The sequence below is a fragment of the Lepidochelys kempii genome, chromosome 22, assembly GCF_965140285.1.
Source record: "Lepidochelys kempii isolate rLepKem1 chromosome 22, rLepKem1.hap1, whole genome shotgun sequence".
Lineage (NCBI taxonomy): Eukaryota > Metazoa > Chordata > Testudines > Cheloniidae > Lepidochelys > Lepidochelys kempii.
Genome location: NC_136401.1, coordinates 5863468 through 5884078, shown reverse-complemented (window position 1 = coordinate 5884078; position 20611 = coordinate 5863468). Strand labels below are relative to the sequence as shown.

Sequence of the window (20611 nt, the reverse complement as noted above, 5' to 3'; positions counted from 1 at the left end):
TTGCCAGGGCTCCCGCTGCTCCCCTCCTCCTGCACCCTCTCGTGCCGCTGGGCCAGTGCGCTGCCCCTCCCCTGACACCCTGCGGGGAGCCATGCTGGAGCTCACAGGGCTTGTCCCGGGTGCGGAACCCGACCCCGGCGTGAAGCCAGGACCAGGGCAAAGAATGAACATAGGCCATTGCCAACCACCGGGGCAGGGGAGCGCCCAGGTGAAGGTCCCCTCCGTGGGCAGGCCCAGTCGGGCTGTGATGCCAGCAGAACAGCCACAGGGTTGCTCTGGGAAGAAGGCCCCTGCCCCGGCCCTGGGGGCAGGAGGGCGGGGCACTAGGGAACGCCAGGGGCACGGCACTGGGCTGTGGCTGGGCTGTTTGGTGGGGCTCATGCCCAGTGGGATGGCAGACACTGCAGCTGTTCCCTGTGCCCATTTTCTGGCCACACTGAGGAAAGACTGAGCTGGCTGGGGCCTACGGCAAGCTAAGGTCGATGGCGGTCCTGCCATCGGGGCTGGTGTCAGCACGTGCAGGGCGCAGCGTAGCAGGGCAGCACGTTGCCACGGGCTCAGCGGATCAGGAGGGAAACGCCAACCCTTCCCGCGGGGCTTGTGTGCCCGCATGGCACCCTGCAGCCCCTGAATGCAGGCCCAGGCACCCTGAGGTCAGAGCCCCTAGCTCCCAGCTGGGACTTCCTGCAGCCGTTACCTCTTTTGCTGCTGCTCTCCCAGGGACCCTGCAAGCTGAGCCTGGGGGGTCCGGGGCCCGCTGGCTTCCACAGCCCTCTCTTTTCGGTTCCCCCTGCACAGCCGCTCTCCATGCCGATGCTCTGCCTGTACCGGGGCCCGAGCCTGGGGTCGGTGGGTCGCCCGGGCTCTGCAGCTCTGCGGTGAGGGCCAGGGGTGCTGAGCACAGGGGGGCGGTGGAAGGTTTGCATGTCCTTGGCAGGAAGGTCGACATAGAGCATCCTGTATAGGCTGCTGCTGTCGGGCCCCCGGGGGACAGCCGGGATCTGGGAGCTCTGGCTCGGCCTGTCAAAGGACATGGCTGCAGAGGGAAAGGAGAGAGACACGGTGTATTAGTCTCCAGGCCCTCGAGGCTCCATGAGTCCCACCCAGCCCGCAGCGCTCCCCCCGCCCCACAAACCCGCAGACACACCCATCCCGCAGCGCTCCCCCGCCCCACGCACCCACAGACACACCCAGCCCGCAGCGCTCCCCCGCCCCACGCACCCGCAGACACACCCAGCCCGCAGCGCTCCCCCCGCCCCACGCACCCGCAGACACCCCCAGCCCGCAGCGCTCCCCCCGCCCCACGCACCCGCACAAACACCCATCCCGCAGCGCTCCCCCGCCCCACGCACCCGCAGACACACCCAGCCCGCAGCGCTCCCCCCGCCCCACGCACCCGCAGACACACCCAGCCCGCAGCGCTCCCCCCGCCCCACGCACCCACAGACACCCCCAGCCCGCAGCGCTCCCCCCGCCCCACGCACCCGCAGACACACCCATCCCGCAGCGTTCCCCCGCCCCACGCACCCGCAGACACACCCATCCCGCAGCGTTCCCCCGCCCCACGCACCCGCAGACACACCCAGCCCGCAGCGCTCCCCCCGCCCCACGCACCCGCAGACACACCCATCCCGCAGCGTTCCCCCGCCCCACGCACCCGCAGACACACCCAGCCCGCAGCGCTCCCCCGCCCCACGCACCCGCAGACACACCCAGCCCGCAGCGCTCCCCCGCCCCACGCACCCGCAGACACACCCATCCCGCAGCGCTCCCCCCGCCCCACGCACCCGCAGACACCCCCAGCCCGCAGCGCTCCCCCGCCCCACGCACCCGCAGACACACCCAGCCCGCAGCGCTCCCCCCGCCCCACGCACCCGCAGACACCCCCAGCCCGCAGCGCTCCCCCCGCCCCACGCACCCGCACAAACACCCATCCCGCAGCGCTCCCCCGCCCCACGCACCCGCAGACACACCCAGCCCGCAGCGCTCCCCCCGCCCCACGCACCCGCAGACACACCCAGCCCGCAGCGCTCCCCCGCCCCACGCACCCGCAGACACAGCCAGCCCGCAGCGCTCCCCCCGCCCCACGCACCCGCAGACACACCCATCCCGCAGCGTTCCCCCGCCCCACGCACCCGCAGACACACCCATCCCGCAGCGTTCCCCCGCCCCACGCACCCGCAGACACACCCAGCCCGCAGCGCTCCCCCCGCCCCACGCACCCGCAGACACACCCATCCCGCAGCGTTCCCCCGCCCCACGCACCCGCAGACACACCCAGCCCGCAGCGCTCCCCCGCCCCACGCACCCGCAGACACACCCAGCCCGCAGCGCTCCCCCGCCCCACGCACCCGCAGACACACCCATCCCGCAGCGCTCCCCCCGCCCCACGCACCCGCAGACACACCCATCCCGCAGCGTTCCCCCGCCCCACGCACCCGCAGACACACCCAGCCCGCAGCGCTCCCCCCGCCCCACGCACCCGCAGACACACCCATCCCGCAGCGCTCCCCCGCCCCACGCACCCACAGACACACCCAGCCCGCAGCGCTCCCCCCGCCCCACGCACCCGCAGACACACCCATCCCGCAGCGCTCCCCCGCCCCACGCACCCGCAGACACACCCAGCCCGCAGCGCTCCCCCGCCCCACGCACCCACAGACACACCCAGCCCGCAGCACTCCCCCCGCCCCACGCACCCGCAGACACACCCAGCCCGCAGCGTTCCCCCGCCCCACGCACCCGCAGACACACCCAGCCCGCAGCGCTCCCCCCGCCCCACACACACCCGCACACACACCCAGCCCGCAGCGCTCCCCCCGCCCCACACACACCCGCACACACACCCAGCCCGCAGCGCTCCCCCCGCCCCACACACACCCGCACACACACCCAGCCCGCAGCGCTCCCCCCGCCCCACACACACCCGCACACACACCCATCCCGCAGCGCTCCCCCCGCCCCACACACACCCGCACACACACCCAGCCCGCAGCGCTCCCCCCGCCCCACGCACCCGCACACACACCCATCCCGCAGCGCTCCCCCCGCCCCACGCACCCGCAGACACACCCAGCCCGCAGCGCTCCCCCCGCCCCACACACACCCGCACACACACCCATCCCGCAGCGCTCCCCCCGCCCCACGCACCCGCAGACACACCCAGCCCGCAGCGCTCCCCCCGCCCCACGCACCCGCAGACACACCCAGCCCGCAGCGCTCCCCCCGCCCCACGCACCCACAGACACACCCATCCCGCAGCGCTCCCCCGCCCCACGCACCCGCAGACACACCCAGCCCGCAGCGCTCCCCCCGCCCCACGCACCCGCACACACACCCAGCCCGCAGCGCTCCCCCCGCCCCACGCACCCGCAGACACACCCATCCCGCAGCGCTCCCCCCGCCCCACGCACCCTCAGACACACCCAGCCCGCAGCGTTCCCCCGCCCCACGCACCCGCAGACACACCCAGCCCGCAGCGCTCCCCCCGCCCCACGCACCCGCAGACACACCCAGCCCGCAGCGCTCCCCCCGCCCCACGCACCCGCAGACACACCCAGCCCGCAGCGCTCCCCCCGCCCCACGCACCCGCAGACACACCCAGCCCGCAGCGCTCCCCCCGCCCCACGCACCCGCAGACACCCCCAGCCCGCAGCGCTCCCCCCGCCCCACGCACCCGCAGACACACCCATCCCGCAGCGCTCCCCCGCCCCACGCACCCGCAGACACACCCAGCCCGCAGCGCTCCCCCCGCCCCACACACCCGCACACACACCCAGCCCGCAGCGCTCCCCCCGCCCCACGCACCCGCACACACACCCAGCCCGCAGCGCTCCCCCCGCCCCACGCACCCGCACACACACCCAGCCCGCAGCGCTCCCCCCGCCCCACGCACCCGCACAAACACCCATCCCGCAGCGCTCCCCCCGCCCCACGCACCCGCAGACACACCCAGCCCGCAGCGCTCCCCCCGCCCCACGCACCCGCACACACACCCAGCCCGCAGCGCTCCCCCCGCCCCACGCACCCGCACACACCCCCAGCCCGCAGCGCTCCCCCCGCCCCACGCACCCGCAGACACACCCATCCCGCAGCGCTCCCCCGCCCCACGCACCCGCAGACACCCCCAGCCCGCAGCGCTCCCCCGCCCCACGCACCCACAGACACCCCCAGCCCGCAGCGCTCCCCCCGCCCCACGCACCCGCAGACACACCCATCCCGCAGCGCTCCCCCGCCCCACGCACCCACAGACACCCCCATCCCGCAGCGCTCCCCCGCCCCACGCACCCGCAGACACACCCATCCCGCAGCGCTCCCCCGCCCCACGCACCCACAGACACCCCCATCCCGCAGCGCTCCCCCCGCCCCACGCACCCGCAGACACACCCATCCCGCAGCGCTCCCCCGCCCCACGCACCCGCACACACACCCATCCCGCAGCGCTCCCCCGCCCCACGCACCCACAGACACCCCCAGCCCGCAGCGCTCCCCCCGCCCCACGCACCCGCAGACACACCCATCCCGCAGCGCTCCCCCCGCCCCACACACACCCGCAGACACACCCAGCCCGCAGCGCTCCCCCCGCCCCACACACACCCGCAGACACACCCAGCCCGCAGCGCTCCCCCGCCCCACGCACCCGCAGACACACCCAGCCCGCAGCGCTCCCCCCGCCCCACGCACCCGCACACACACCCAGCCCGCAGCGCTCCCCCCGCCCCACGCACCCGCAGACACACCCAGCCCGCAGCGCTCCCCCCGCCCCACGCACCCTCAGAGACACCCAGCCCGCAGCGCTCCCCCCGCCCCACGCACCCGCAGACACCCCCAGCCCGCAGCGCTCCCCCGCCCCACGCACCCGCAGAGACACCCAGCCCGCAGCGCTCCCCCCGCCCCACGCACCCGCAGACACCCCCAGCCCGCAGCGCTCCCCCCGCCCCACGCACCCGCAGACACAGCCAGCCCGCAGCGCTCCCCCCGCCTCAGCTGGCCCTTGGCTCCCGGGATCCCACACAGGGAGCTCAGCCGGCCAGCGGCTCGGGTTTGATGATGTGAGGCAGGAGGGACTGGGGAGTGTTGACCTGGGAATGTGCCCTGGGGGTGGGAGACCTGAGAGCCTGTCACCTGAGCCAGGAGCGGGAGGTGACACCTCGGCCAGGAATGTGAACAGAGGCTGCAGAAGGGAACCTGCTGGGGGGGGTTTAGTTTCAGTTTGGGGCTGGGTGAGGAACGCAGGGAACCCCAGGGCTGGGGTCTAAGCTCCCTGCTCCCCCAGAAGGACTTGACTGAGGGGTCCTGGTTGTACCCACAACCTCTGTTTTGGACTGTGTTCCTGTTGTCCAATAAACCTTCTGTTTTACTGGCTGGCTGAGAGTCTCAGTGAATCCCAGGAAGAGGGGTGCAGGACCTGGACTGCCCCACACTCCGGGACACCCGGCTCCCGGGATCCCGCACAGGGAGCTCAGCTGGCCCGCGGCTGGGTTTCCGGGATCCCGCACAGGGAGCTCAGCCGGCCCGCGGCCCAGCTCCCGGGATCCCGTGCAGGGAGCTCAGCCGGCCTGTGGCCGGGTTCCCAGGATCCCGCACAGGGAGCTCAGCTGGTCTGTGGCCGGGTTCCCGGGATCCCGCACAGGGAGCTCAGCCGGCCCGCGGCCCAGCTCCCAGGATCCCATGCAGGGAGCTCAGCCGGCCCGCAGCCCGGCTCCCGGGATCCCGCACAGGGAGCTCAGCTGGCCTGTGGCTGGGTTCCCAGGATCCCGCACAGGGAGCTCAGCCGGTCTGCGGCCGGGTTCCCGGGATCCCACACAGGGAACGTCACCTTCCCTGCAGAACGTCCTGACTTTGCCCTGAAGGTGCAGCGAGAGGTGTGGGTTGGTCAGCGCGGGAGCCTCTGTCCGGGCAGGGAATGGCCAGGAGCAGAGCGGCGCGGCAGGGACTCACTGGAGCAGTGGAAGTCCAGGCTGTCTTTGGTCTCGGCCCACAGGAGCTGGCTGCTCGACCTGCTGCTGCTGCTGCTGAAGGTCTTGGAGCAGGAGGTGGCTTTCCAGCTGTCAGCCAGCCACGGGGAGTCACTCACGTCCATCCTGGGGTTGGGGAGGGGAGGAGACGTACAGGTGAAGGCACCGGGAGGGGGCTTTGCTGTCACCGGCAGCAGCTCTGGAGAGCCCCGGCACTGCCGGCCGGTGGCACCTTCCTCCTGTGTCTGCGTGGAGGGGGCGAGGGCAGGGCTAGTGCCCCGCTCCAGCCCTGGCCATGGGAAGGAAGCACTGTGACTGGGCCAGGCTCGTGGGCCAGCACCATTCCCTTTGTGCTCTCAGGCAGTGCAGAGGGAGTGGAAAAGGTTGGGAGTTCAATCCTTGAGGGGGCCATTTAGGGATCTGGGGCAAAAATTGGGGATTGGTCCTGCTTTGAGCAGGGGGTTGGACTAGATGACCTCCTGAGGTCCCTTCCCACCCTGAGATTCTATGACATTTCTGTGAAAGATCCTCTGCATTCCCAGCATGGGGAGCCCTAGCAGGTCCAGCCTGCCTCCCCCGGCAGGGGTGTGTCAGGGCGGGCAGGGGGCAGGTTCTGGCTCCCTCCTGCTGGCAGGTGCTGTGCAGCACCCACACGAGCGAGGGATCTGTTGTAGGGGAAGGCCCCAGAGCGCTGTGTAACTCACAGCACCCTGGGCACCTGCCTCTCTCCAGGACCAGGAAGCACCAGGGGTGTTAGCTTGGCAGCCTCTCATCACAGAGCCATCACATGCCCCAGCAGAGACCAGCCGGCTCAGCTCCCCGTCCAGCCTGCCCTCGTCCCCTTTGCCCACAGGACCATCACAGGGCACAGGTGGGGCTGGTAGGGGCTGCTGCAGACTGTAAGCTGTTTGGTGTCTTACAGAGGGCCATGTGTGGGGCCCAGGGCTGGGATAGCAGGGGGCTGGGGGTCAGGATTGAGGGGCTCTGGCAGAGCTGAGTGTGAGGAGGGGCCCAGGGCTGGGGTACCAGGGGCTGCGGTTTGTGATTGAGGGGCATTGGCAGAGCTGTGTGTGGGGAGCCCAGGGCTGGGATAGCAGGGACTGTGGGTCGGGATTGAGGGGCTCTGGCAGAGCTGAGTGTGAGAAGAAGCCCAGGGCTGGGATAGCAGGGGGCTGTGGGTCGGGATTGAGGGGCTCTGGCAGACCTGAGTGTGAGGGGGGACCCAGGGCTGGGATAGCAGGGGGCTGCAGGTCAGGAATAAAGCAGGCATCTTCCCTGTCAGTGGGCCACCCTGGGGCTTGCTGAGCGGGGATACAGGCCAGCCCATGCCATGGGGGTTCGCAACCGTTTTCTCCAGGCCGTCACTCACCTGTGCTTGACAATGGTGTCTTCGCTGGCATATCGGCACAGACCTGGGAGCAAGGCAGGGAGGTTGTTAGTTGCACAGCAATGGCTCCTTGCAATGACCAGGGTGCAGACCGTCCTGAGCTGCATGGCACCCGTTTGCTGCCCCTCTTGGCCACCTTTCTTATCAGGCCCCCATCTTCCCCTGCCTGAGTTTCATCTCATCCCCGCTGCTGATTGCAACCCGGTCTTGCCATCCTGGGGGCTCTGCCAGCTCCTCACCGGTCCCAGCACCAGTCTCTGGATAACCCCTGGGCATGCTCCCACAGCACTGAGATAGGGAACCCCTGGGGTTCACCCCAGACCACCCGGCATGGACCCTACTGATCTCCTGCACTGACGGGCCCCTTTCTGGGGCCATCCCCTAGGGTAGCGCTTGGGCAGAAATCAGAGCCGTCTAAGACCAATCCCCAGTGTAATGTCCAGGCTGTGGGGGGGCTGCAGGGCCCAGTGAGCGGGGGTGAGGTTGGGGAGCCCTGCTTTAGCTGGACTGGCCCAGGACCCTAAGGGCTGGGGTTTCTCAAACTCACCGAGCCCAGGCATACCGTGTCGTTCCAGGGCCCCTGCTGCCCCCCACCTCCATGCTAGAGACTGCTGGGAGTCAGCTGGGCTCGCAGTTCCATAGCCCCAGATTCACGCTCACCTTTGCCTGTGGCGTGCTGCTGTTCTTGGCTGTAATGCCTGGCATGGTGCTGGCACAGGTAGAGAGCCAGCACCATCAGCACGAGCCAGAGCAGCGAGCCCACACTAGCGATGAAGACAGGCTGGCGGATCACTGCCAGGATGTGGCTGACGGAGCGCACAGCCGGGGTCCTGGCCATCTTTCCCACCAGGGGCTCTGGGAAGGAAGGGGTGGATCAGAGGTGGAGGTGACAGGCGGAGCTCGTTCAACGCAGAGCGACGCCCCCGGGAGAGCTGACCTGCTCATCCGCCTGCCCACAGGACACCGAAAGGTTAATAGCAAAGGCCCAGCTGCAGCAGGAGATTGGACCAGGCTCCAGTCCCTTTGCTACCATGGAGTCTGCTCCCCCCAGAAACACCTGGGCTGCCGCTCGGAGGGGCACCAGAGCCTCCTGCCTGCACAGTGCCAGGACTGGAGTCTACCCTCGGCACGGGCGTCGCTGCGGAGCCTGGCTGAGAGCTGGGATAATGCTGGGGGCAGGCGTCAGCTGGGAGGAGGAGAGACTGGCCCAGCTGGCAGAGGGAGCCAGCCTGCGGGGCTGGGAGGGTCCCAGCACACCCCCAGGGCCTGTGGGCTGGAGCCCTGCGAGCGGCACACCTGGCAGAAAGGGAGAAGGATGGGCCATGGCCAAGGTGACCCAATGAAAGGCAGGCAGAGCCGGGAACAGAACCGGATTCCAGACGGCCAGCTCTCGGCTTGAACCATCAGCCAACTTTCCCTCGTCCCAGCGGAAAGCCAGCTTAGCCCCCGCGGAAAGCCAGCACTGTGCTCACGTGAAATGAGTCAAATGCAGAGAAGAAAAATGTCCCTCCCAAGGGCTGGCTGAACCAGGGGTCCACTGGGCAGGCGTCAGAGAAAGGAAACAGGCCAAGGAGCGTGATCTCCGTGCTGCTCCCCAGAGGGTCCCTGCAGTCCAAGGGGTCACACACTTCCCTAAGCCTCCAGTCTGGCCAGCTGGCAACGGTGCCAAGGGTCCAGGTGACTGAACCCGGGTTTCTAAGGGAAGCAAGTGAGCGCAGCCAGCAGGCCAGTGTGCCAGCTTGGGGAGCCAGAACGTCAAAGGGAGGGCAAGCGAGCAAGCAATCTGTCTGTCCCAGCATCCCCAACTGGCTCTCTGATCACAGGGCTCCCCCGCTCCCCCTGGGCCCATCACGGGGCGCCTGAGGGTTTCTGGCTGGACAAAGAGCTCTACGAACAAAACATCATTTCTGACCTACGCTGCTGCATGTGGCATTGCTGGGCACCCCAAGCCCAGCTCCATTGAAGGCTGCCACCTGGATACAGTATTTAACCCCAGCCGGCAGCATGACCGTTTCCAGACTGTGCGTCCCTCCATCCACGGTCCTGTTGGAGCGATGGTGAGTTTCATTGCCCAGGTACCAGACCTGTAACACACCCAGACAGAGCTAACACGGCTGTGATAAACCCAGACCAAGAGACAGGACGCCTGTCATACACCCAGACACAGATACAACCAGATACACCCCCACTGCCCCAGGCTCCATGGACAGCTGTGACCTCCTAGATGACTAGATGACCTCCTGAGGTCCCTTCCAACCCTGATATTCTATGATTCTATGACCCCCACTTCCCTGGGCCCACAGACAGCTATGACCTCCACTGCCTCAGGCCTCATGGACAGATGTGACCCCCACGGCCCCAGGCCCCACAGACAGCTGTGATCTGCTCTGCCCTGGGCCCCCTGAATAGCTGTGATTCCCACTGCCCCAGGCCCCATGGATAGCTGTGACCCCCACTGCCCCGGGCCCCATGGATAGCTGTGACCTGCTCCACCCCAAGCCCCACAGATAACTGTGACTCCCACTGACCCAAGTCCCACAGACAGCTGTGACCCTCACTGCCCTGAGCCCCACGGACAGCTGTGACCCGCACCCCCCTTGGCCCCATGGACAGCTATGACCCCCTCTGCCCCAGGCCCCATGGACAGCTGTGACCCCCACTGCCCCAGGCCCCATGGACAGCTCTGACCCCCACCTCCGTGGCCCCATGGACAGCTGTGACCCCCACCACCCTGGCCATATGGAAGAGCTGTGACCTGCCCTGCCCCGCCCCAGGCCCCATGGACAGCTCTGACCCCCACCTCCGTGGCCCCATGGACAGCTGTGACCCCCACCACCCTGGCCATATGGAAGAGCTGTGACCTGCCCTGCCCCGCCCCAGGCCCCATGGACAGCTGTGACCCCCACCTCCATGGCCCCATGGACAGCTGTGACCCCCACCACCCTGGCCATATGGAAGAGCTGTGACCTGCCCTGCCCTGCCCCAGGCCCCATGGACAGCTGTGACCCCCACCTCTGTGGCCCCATGGAAGAGCTGTGACCCGCACTGCCCCAGGCCCCATGGACAGCTCTGACCCCCACCTCCGTGGCTCCATGGACAGCTGTGACCTGCACTGCCCCAGGCCCCATGGACAGCTCTGACCCCCACCACCCTGGCCCCATGGACAGCTGTGACCCGCACTGCCCCAGGCCCCATGGACAGCTCTGACCCCCACCTCCGCGGCCCCATGGACAGCTGTGACCCGCACTGCCCCAGGCCCCATGGACAGCTCTGACCCCCACCACCCTGGCCCCATGGACAGCTGTGACCCGCACTGCCCCAGGCCCCATGGACAGCTCTGACCCCCACCTCCGTGGCCCCATGGACAGCTGTGACCCCCACCACCCTGGCCCCATGGACAGCTGTGACCCGCACTGCCCCAGGCCCCATGGACAGCTCTGACCCCCACCTCCGTGGCCCCATGGACAGCTGTGACCCACACTGCCCCAGGCCCCATGGACAGCTCTGACCCCCACCACCCTGGCCCCATGGACAGCTGTGACCCGCACTGCCCCAGGCCCCATGGATAGCTCTGACCCCCACCTCCGTGGCCCCATGGACAGCTGTGACCCGTACTGCCCCAGTCCCCACAAGAAGCCCCAGGAACTCCAAGCAAAAGCTGCTCCAAAGACACGACCGCACAGGCATGGAGGGGGCCTCAGCTGGTGCGGCTCCTCTGCCAGGCCCCCCAGGTCCTGTGTAAGGGGCATCGCTCACTGCAGCTCTGCCCAGCTGGCACACGGCCCCTAGGGGCTGCTCCCAGAGCAGAGCAGAGCAGCCCCCGAGATCCCTGCACAAACCAACACTGACTCCTGTGAATGCTCCTGAGAGTGACCGAGAGCCCGTGTCACTCTGGCAGGGTGCAGCCCAGCCCGGCAGCGCTCCCAGGGCACACGGCCCTGCCCCCCGGCACCCTTCTGGTTACCTCCCCACCTTCGGGCGAGATCCCTCCGCGAGCCGGAGCTCCCACCAGGTTCCTACGAGCTGCAGCCTGGCCAAGCCAGGCCGATTTAGCTCTTTACCCTCCGTCCCCACTGTGAGTGCCGAGCACGTCGGTGTCGTGCGGGGCCTGAGCCGTCGCCCTGGCAAATCCTCACCTTGTAGCCCCGGATGATGCCGTTGTGTGCGGGGTGGGGAGGGGGGTCCCAGCTGATGAGCACTGTGCCATTCCCATCCTCCACTGCCGTGATGGTGACACGCTGAGGAGCTGTGCTAGGCACTGAGGACAAGAGAGAACCACTGAAAACCGCCTTGGGCAGCCCGGGGCTGGGCTGCTCTCCAGACACGGAGCCGGGGGTCCCTAGAGCCAGGCCCCGCACTCCGAGCACTGGAGTGTGAGGGGGAGGGCAGCGGAGCTGTGGTCCCTGAGGTCTCCCACCAGCACCAAGATGCCCATCGGGGCTTCAGGCAGGTATCGCTAGAGAGGCAGGGCAGGTCATGGGGCCATGCACAGTGGGGGTGACTGCAGATGAAGGTACCGAGCTGGGCTCCTGGGGAGGGAACCTGGTGCCCAGGGGTCCTGTGAGATTGTGCATGGTGCTGCTCCTCCTCCCACTCTGGACGGTGACAGACCCCAGCCTTGGCACTTCCCCACATGGCCCCACACATGGGCCCTGGACGGTGCAGCCTTGGGGTGCCAGGGCACACTGGGCACCTGCCGTGCCGTTCACCCAGGGGGTGCACAGCAGCTGACTGGGCAGGTTTCCGTCCGCTGCAGCGGGACCCCCTGCCCATGCTCCCCCTGGCAAGGCATGGGCCTTGTAAGGAGCAGCACCATGTAGAAGGGCCTGCAGGCAGCCACGCGCCAAGCCCTCAAACCCACCCAGCACGTCACTCACGGACTCCCTGCCAGGCCTGCAGCCTCTCTAGGTCCCCCATGAGACCTTGCTCTGCAGAGCAAGCTGAGTCAGGCCCTGGAGCTGGAGGGACTGGGGGTGCCTCGGGCTGTACCTTCTTCCGGGATCCAGAGATGCCTGATGTTGCTGTCCGGGCCATGGACCTTCCCGGCATAGGGCCGAACCTTGAACTCATACTTGTAGCCTCTCTTGAGGGCTGGGATGATGATGCTGTGCTCCCTGGGCACCTTCCGTTCAACCCAGTCCACGCTGACCGGCAGCAGGGAGCGGTACAGCACAGCATGTCCCTCAGTGTGCTGGGATGGGCGGATCACCTGAAAGGCAACTGTGGTCAGTGAGGGCACAGGACAGGCCAGCCGAGATCTGCCCAACCCCCCAGCCTGCCTGTGTCCAAGTCTCCTATTGTCCTTCTGCCCAGGATGGTGCTTGCCTTGGGCAAGAGGCTTGAGGACAGGCTGCCAGAGCTGCATCAGCAGGACTATGCGCTGGGAGAAGCCAGCTGAGAGAGCGGTTGCTATGGCAGAAAGCGCTGTATAAATGTTGATAGATGGGAGGGCGGGAGGACAGGCCAGTGGATGGATGTGTTGGTAGATGGGTGGCTGGGGGGATGGGAGGGTCAGAGGGTGGATGACTGGTTGGGTTCAGTGGATGGGATGAACAGATGGGTGGGAGAGTCAGTGGGTGGGTAAGTAGCTGTGGGTGGGATGGATGGGTGGTTAGATGGATGGATGGGTTGTAGAGTCGGTGGGTGGGTAAGTAGCTGGGGATGGGATGGGTGGGTGGTTAGATGGATGGGTGGGAGGGAGAGTCGGTGGGTGGGTAAGTAGCTGGGGATGGGATGGGTGGGTGGTTAGATGGATGGGTGGGAGGGAGAGTCGGTGGGAGGGTAAGTAGCTGGGGATGGGATGGGTGGGTGGTTAGGTGGATGGGTGGGAGGGAGAGTCGGTGGGTGGGTAAGTAGCTGGGGATGGGATGGGTGGGTGGTTAGGTGGATGGGTGGGAGGGAGAGTCGGTGGGTGGGTAAGTAGCTGGGGATGGGATGGGTGGGTGGTTAGATGGATGGGTGGGAAGGAAAGTTGGTGGGTGGGTAAGTAGCTGGGGGTGGGATGGGTGGGTGGTTAGGTGGATGGGTGGGAGAGTCGGTGGGTGGGTAAGTAGCTGGGGATGGGATGGGTGGTTAGATAGATGGGTGGGAGAGTCGGTGGGTGGGTAAGTAGCTGGGGATGGGATGGGTGGGTGGTTAGGTGGATGGGTGGGAGGGAGAGTCGGTGGGTGGGTAAGTAGTTGGGGGTGGGATGGGTGGTTAGATAGATGGGTGGGAGAGTCGGTGGGTGGGTAAGTAGCTGGGGATGGGATGGGTGGGTGGTTAGATGGATGGGTGGGAAGGAAAGTTGGTGGGTGGGTAAGTAGCTGGGGGTGGGATGGATTTGCAATGGTGTCTCACTCAGTTTCCAGGTGCCTGCCAACCCTGGGCAGCGCCGCTGCCAGACGCTGCCGAGCACAGGCCCAACTGTGTGGGGGAACATGCCAGTGGTGAGCCCGGGGGTCTGCCTGGCCCTGCTGGAGAGGCCTTGCAGCACTTGGCTACCACCCTTCGGGCCTCGCAGCCTCTCGCTGGGGGGTCCTGTCCTTGTGTCCCTTTCACAGGCAGGTATCACAGCAGAGCCAAAGCCCCTCAGTCCTGCCTGCAACCTGCCCAATGGCCTGGATGGCATTCGTGCGTTACCCACGATCCCCTCCACGAGGGACGATGCTTTCAAGGCTGCTGTCCCCAGGCCGCTCTGCCGGTGAAGCTGGGGGATCCTGCCACTGCTCTCCAGCCAGCACTCCGCTCTCCTCGCTGAGCCTGTCCGTGCACACTGGGAACGGTGGGGGATCTGAGCAGCACTGGGGCAGGGCAAGGTCTAGCCCGGCCAGGCTGTCCAGGGGGACAGAGCTCAGTGGGGCCCTGCTGGAAGGGGCTGGGTGTGGGCAGCGCTTTCCCATTCACAGTCTGGGAGTGCAGGGGCAGCTCTCCATTCCCTCCTGCTCCTTCGGCACACGGTGTAATTCCTGGTGCCCTGGTGGGGTGCTGGGCTTGTCCTGGGTGACACATTCCCTGGACTTCTCCTTTGCTTTTGAACTCTGGGGCCGTTTGCAGGCCAGGGATCACCGTGTTGCGCCCATCCCTGCGAGGGGGGCTGCCAGATGGGCAGAAGCAGACCATGTTGCCTGCGACTGTCTCGGCTCCCTGCCCTGTGCAAATGCACTGCAGCATGGCGAGGTGCTCGCCCTTCCAGCACGGGGTTGGCTCGGACAGGCCCTGAGCTGCTTCGGGACCAGCACAAGCCCAGGCAGGGCCTGGGGTGAGAACAGGCAATGGGAACACAAAGGCTGTATGTTCCCCTGGCTGCCTCAGTTCCCACATACATTAAGCATTGGGAGCTGACACAAGGAAGCCCCGTTTCCATACGAAGGCAACATGAGGATGTGAAAACATGAAGTCAGCACACCAGGGACAGACCCTGGGGGCCATCCAGACTCTGGAGATCAGCAGTGGATTTGGGGGGATATAAGGAGAAGGCAGAAGACCCCTTGTTATCCTGCACTGGGGAAGGAAAAAGGACAGAGCTCTTTACATTCACGAAGGCGGGATCCTGGCCAGGCTGGCTGGAGACACTGGGAGATTGCCTTGGAGAGAAAAACTACTTCAGACAAGGGTTTGGCCAGGTACAGTTCAGCGGAGACTCTAGGAAGCGGGTTATACCTTTTGGTTTCCATGGAACCATTTCTGACTCTATGATCATTACTTATGAGTAAGGCTAAGTCTTTGTCACGGCTATTTTTAGTAAAAGTCACGGACAGGTCACGGGCAATAAACAAAAATTCATGGAGCCAGTGACCTGTTCATGACTTTACTAAAAATAACCAGGGGGCAGGGCTAGATGGGGGGAGGAATGGAGTCCCGTGGGGGAGGGGACTGACAGGCTGAGCTCGGCTCTAGCAGCCACAGCAGGCGGGGGCGCGGGGGGGTGCAGCCACGGCAGCCACACAGCCCATGCTCCAGAGCTGGCTGCAGCTGCGGGACAGGGGCATGTGGCCCCAACTACAGCCCCCGCCAAGCCCTGGCCACAGCCGGATGGGCGTGCACAGCCCTGGAAAGGCACAAGGGGGGTGCGTGGCCCCGGCTGCAGCCCCTGTTGGAAGTCGCAGGGCTGAGGCACACGGCCCAGCCTCCACCAAGCCCAGGATGCCACAGGGCTAGGGCTCACAGCCCCAGCGGAAGCCGCAGGGCAGGGGCGCGTGACCCTGGCTGCAGCCCCCGGTGGACAGGGCAGGGGCACAGTCCTGCCTCCTCCTCCTGAAGCGTGGACGTCACGGAGGTCCAGTAAAGTCACAGAATCCGCCTCACTTATTAGCTCTTGAATCTGGGGTTTTGATGCCGAACTCATGACTGGGTCGCTATCAATTGGCTGTGATGTTCCCTGGCCCTGAGCTATAACACTCCACCTGTGTACACCGCGCCCTGGAGACAGCCGGCCAGGAACGTCTGTGCGTGTCCAGTGGACACGGGCTGGGCACCACAGGGAGCACTCTGAGGACTCGCGGGTTTATAGAATCTCAGGGTGGGAAGGGACCTCAGGAGGTCATCTAGTCCCACCCCCTGCTCAAAGCAGGACCAATCCCCCAATTTTTGCCCCAGACCCCTAAGTGGCCCCCTCAAGGATTGAGCTCACAACCCTGGGTTTCAGGCCAATGCTCAAACCACTGAGCTATCCCGCCCCCCCAATTTTGGGGGGGGAAGGATCCCTTCTTTACCTGACCAGGGACATGAACTCTGGACCCTCAGATTAAAAGTCTGACTCTCTTCCAACTGAGCTAGCCAGGCAGGGTTGGTGCCTACCGCTAGCCCACACCAAGAGGCTGAGGTCGGGGAAGGCCTGTGGGGCCAGAGGCTGCTGCTTTCAGGGAGCCGAGCTAGAGCAGGCACAGACAAGCCCACTTCACAGCCCCTGGGGAGTGCCACCCCCACCCCGCCCTCCCCTTCACCCCACCCGTCCCGGAGCCAGGCAGCGGGGCCGCCCAGGGCTCGCTGGCAGGCACTCCAGGCCGGGGTCCCAGTGGAGACTGCTCACTGACCTTCCAGTGCAGGTAGACGGCGGACGAGGAGGGGAGCACGGTGCTGTTGTCCAGGTACAGCTGGACGTCCATCATCTCCCGTGGGATGTCCTTCGGCCACTCCCTCTGCCCGGTGTCCAGGGGGTCTACGGGCAAGAAAGGGGCAAGCGTGGGGTTGGGGACATGGGCAACAGGAGCTCCCCAGAGCAATACCACTCACAGTGAGCACCTTTAGACGTTGCTCCCTCTCCGCTCTGACAACCCCGCCTACGGGCTGTTACCATGTGCTGGCAGCCCAGACACCCAGCTAATGGACACTGCAGGGCCCCCAGCCCGGACATCTCTAACGCACAGTCCCTCCTACACCGTGGGAGGGTCTCTCTCTTGTTCAGGGCGATGTCCAGCCCGTGGGGAAGGGGGTCTGCGACTCAGGGCCCCTCCCGGTCGGAGCTGTCCCACAGAGGTCAGGGCAGAGCGCCCACCAGAGGCAGAGCCGTCCCTGGCCTGGGGATCCGGGCAGTTACACAGATCAGAGGAGCTGGCTCTTTCGTCTCCCGAGCCAGCGGTGTACCATGGGCTGAGGCATGCTGGGCCCTTGGGCACCCGGCTGCCAGGGGGGCCATCCGGGAGACTGGGGGGGCAGGCCCTCTCCCTGCATCCCTGAGCTGCCTGCTGGCTCTGGGAGAGGGCAGGTGCTGCTGGCCCATGACCCCCAGCAGGTGCGGGGAGTGGGGCTCACTGTACCCCTCCCCCTAGGCCAGCCAGCCCGCTGCGGAAAGGAGCACTGTGTTACGGGCATACGCCAGAAGCATGGGGCTGCCCACTGAAGCGGGGTTGCCGGCCTGACCCGCCTGCGCTGGGCAGGCTGGAGGCAGAGCCACCAGGGGAAGGCACGGTACAAACTCAGCGCGCTGAGAGTCCTGCTCTGCCCTGTGGCTGGGCACAACTCCAGCCCAGGCGAGGGCTCCCTGGCAGGGTGCGCAGGCCTGCAGGGATGGGGGGCAGGGCTGGAGGCCGGATGCCAGAGGGAACATCAGGGGAGCGCTATTTCGCTCCCTTCCCCTCACCAGCACTCGCTGGGATGGGCGGCAGTCCAGGATCCCGCAGCTGGGAGAGGCACTACCCAGGAGGGCCTAAGCAATGGGATTTCTGGGGCCAAGCCCCCTCCTGTAGCCCAGGGTGAACGTGGCCCATCAGTGAGAAGGGCTCATCTGCTACTGTCTGTGCCCCAGGCCCTTGGCAGGTCTGGGAAGCCAGGCTAATGCTTGTCCAGCTCTTGGGGGTCTCCCTGCCTTCAGAGCCCTATGCCTGCCGGAGACGCAGGGAACAGCCCTCAGGAAAGGCCAGTGGCAGGGTGACCAGGTGTCTGGTTATCGACCGGAACACCCGGTCGAAAGGGGATACTGGCGGCTCCGGTCAGCACCGCTGACTGGGCCATTGACTGTCCGGTTGGCAGTGCCGCGCAGCAGGGTTAAGGCAGGCTCCCTGCTAGCCTCTGTGCTGCGTGGATCCCGGGAAGCAGCTGGTATGTTTGTCTCCCCTCTGACTCCTATGCGTAGGGGCAGCCAGGGGGCTCTGCACAGTGCCCCCACCACAAGCGCTGCCTCCGCAGCTCCCAATGGCTGGGAACCGTGGCCAATGGGAGCTGCGGGGGTGGCACCTGTGGATGGGGCAGTGCGCAGAGCTGCCTGGCTGTGCCTCCGTGTAGGAGCCGCAGGGGGCATGCTGCTGCTACTGGGAGCTGCTTGCGGTAAGCGCCACCCGGAGCCTTCACCCCTGCCCCCCTCCCAGGCCCCAACCCCCTGCCCCAGCCCTGATCCTCCTCCCGCCCTCCAAACCCCTCGATCCCAGCCTAGAGCACCCTCCTGCACCCCAAACCCCTCATCCCCAGCCCTACCCCAGAGTCTGCACCCCCAGCCAGAGCCCTCACCCACCTTGCACCCCAACTCCCTGCCCTAGCCCAGAGCCCCCTCCCACACTCCGAACCCCTCAGTCCCAGCCTGAAGCCCCCTCCTGCACCCCAAACTCCTCATTCCTGGCCCCACCCCAGAGCCCACATCCCCAGCTGGAGCCTTCACCCCCCACACCCCAACCCCCTGAGCCAGCCTGAGGGTGGGGAGAGTGAGCGACAGAGGGAGGGGGGATGGAGTGAGTGGGGGCAGGGCCTTGGAGAAGGGGCAGGGTATGGGCGGGCTTTGGAGGAGGGGTGGGGCAGGGGCGAGGCAAGGGTGCTCGGTTTTGTGTCAGTAGAAAGTTGACAACCCTAGTCAGAGGGGAGACCACAGGTCCCAGGAATCAAACAGGAAGCCGGGAATTGTGAACGGAGCCGAGCCGGGGGAGACTCTGCTGTAGCTTCAACCCCCTCCATGAAGCAAACCCCCAGAGAGGCAGAGCTGGAGGGGGCAGGGGCTGGTCCAGCCAAGAAGTGATGGGCCCCATCCTGCACACACTCAAGCAGCTGAGTCACTTGGGCCAGGTGAGGCACGCTTCCCAGGTGTGTCTGCAGGATCGGGCCCTGCCAAGGAAGAGGCAGGAGTTCCCAGCAGCCAAGGGCATTGTCTCCTGATGGAGCATCCGAGTGCTACTGTGCCCCGATCCCTGGGCCTGTGGTACCGCAAGGGTAAGTAGCACAGAAAGGGGTTTTCTTGGCGCTCATGTGGGGCGGTTTCAGGCAATTCAGGGCACTGGCCTGCCCCTCTCCAGATGCGGGGACCCCAGCCTGTCAAGTCTCGGGGAGAAGAGGAGAGAATCGCTCCAGGGCTGCTCGGAAAGGGCCAGAGCCGATGGGGCTGGTGGGTGGGTAGGGCAGGGATGTTAGGTGTGCCCAGTTGCAGGTGACAGCTTTCTGCCTCCCCCGGTTCCCGGGGCACGCAGGAAGCAGGGTGTGCAGGGCACTACGGTCTCGCTGCTGCCCGTGGGCACGGACCAGTCCTGGCGTGCTGTGAAGGCTGCTTCATGGAGCATGGAGCTGCTTACCCTGCACAGTGAGCGAGGCCTGGGCCGAGATGGTGCCCACCTGGTTCTGGGCCATGCAGATGTACCTGCCGGAGTCAAGCGTCGTCACATAATGAATCCGCAAGGTGTTCTCCTCGTCCACCTCGTACCTGGGCGTGTAAGACAGAACAGCTGCTGTGAGCAGGGGTAGGGACTGGCGGCCACTCAGTGTTTGTGCCAAGCCCTGTCCTGGCTGGCCCTTAGGCCCCATCATAATGCACATGACTCATAATAACAACAATAAACCATGGGTGAGCAGGACATGGGCAGCAGGGCTCTGGGCCCTGGGCCCCAATCCCAAGGGGCTCCCAGCTGCCTGGGCCCCTGGGCTGGAGCCTGGGATCTTGCATTTGCCGCGACCACTGAAATGTGGTTCCCTCTCCCAGTGGAACCGCTATTCCAAGGGGTGGGAATTGCTCGTACTCATGACCAGCGGCCCCGGTAACAGTACCAGGGTGTACCCCACTCTGTCCACCTCCAGGAGCACGGGAACAGGTGACAGGCTGGGTTTGCCTCCATTGATCCTGCTGGGTGCTGTATCGAACAGGCACACAGTTCCCCCTCTCCCCCGTGGCCTGTGCAGCGTTGTTAAGTGAGCCTGGCATCCTCTACCTACCTTGCAACAATGAGCTATGGGAATGAGTCGGTGCTTGGAGTGCCTCAGTGCCATGTATTCGGATACCAGGGAAAATGCTGACAGAGAGATCAGCCCCAAAGCTCAGAAGCTTCCGAATGTACACCACATACCTGCCCCAGGGCAGCTCGCCGGGCTCCTTCCGCCACCATACTTTGGGCATTGGGTCCCCCTGAGCACCACAGCCCAGCTGGACGGTGCTGCCAAATTTGGCCGCAATATCACTGGGTCTGCGAGTGAATGTTGGCTTTTCTGGGGAGGGAGAAGCAGAGATCTCAGTGACGCATCCCCGCCCTGCCGGGAGCTGGAGCTCTGGGCTGCGAGAATTGGAGTCAGTGCCACGTGCTACAGGATCCAAGCCCCACAACCTCCTGTGCCCCCAGGAGGTCTCCACCCCCTACCATAGAGGTCCTCAAACTTTTGAGGGTCATGCCCCCCTTACCCTGTCCGTGCCCCCTCCCCTGCAGAGGCGGGGCTGGGAGTGGCGGGGGGAAGGACATGGACAGGGGTAAGGGGTGCAGCTAGGGCTGGGGCTGGGAGCGGGGCAGGGAATGGAGCCGCGGCCAGGGGCTGAGGCAGAGGGCGGGGTCGGGGCAGGGCTGGGAGCAGAGCAGCAGCTGGGCCATGGTGGGGGCAGGCAGCCGGG

The 20611-nt window shown here is 66.4% G+C and overlaps 1 protein-coding gene and 1 non-coding gene across 3 annotated transcripts in view; both read right to left on the bottom strand.

Moving 5' to 3' along the window:
* Positions 1-20611, bottom strand: part of ROBO4 (roundabout guidance receptor 4) — a 68665-nt gene that overhangs the window by 26955 nt on the left and 21099 nt on the right. For both annotated transcript variants that reach the window (XM_073320877.1, XM_073320878.1), the window contains exons 5-14: positions 20079-20217; positions 19314-19441; positions 16359-16483; positions 12334-12553; positions 11481-11602; positions 9257-9428; positions 8005-8199; positions 7327-7369; positions 5941-6083; positions 698-1036 (exon numbers count right to left, since the gene is read on the bottom strand). In XM_073320877.1, coding sequence (XP_073176978.1) covers positions 698-1036; positions 5941-6083; positions 7327-7369; positions 8005-8199; positions 9257-9428; positions 11481-11602; positions 12334-12553; positions 16359-16483; positions 19314-19441; positions 20079-20217 — 1626 coding nt within the window. The remainder of the gene's footprint in view (positions 1-697; positions 1037-5940; positions 6084-7326; positions 7370-8004; positions 8200-9256; positions 9429-11480; positions 11603-12333; positions 12554-16358; positions 16484-19313; positions 19442-20078; positions 20218-20611) is intronic.
* On the bottom strand, positions 16035-16107 carry TRNAK-UUU (transfer RNA lysine (anticodon UUU)). Its single transcript has one exon. It is a non-coding gene; the product is annotated as a tRNA-Lys (tRNA).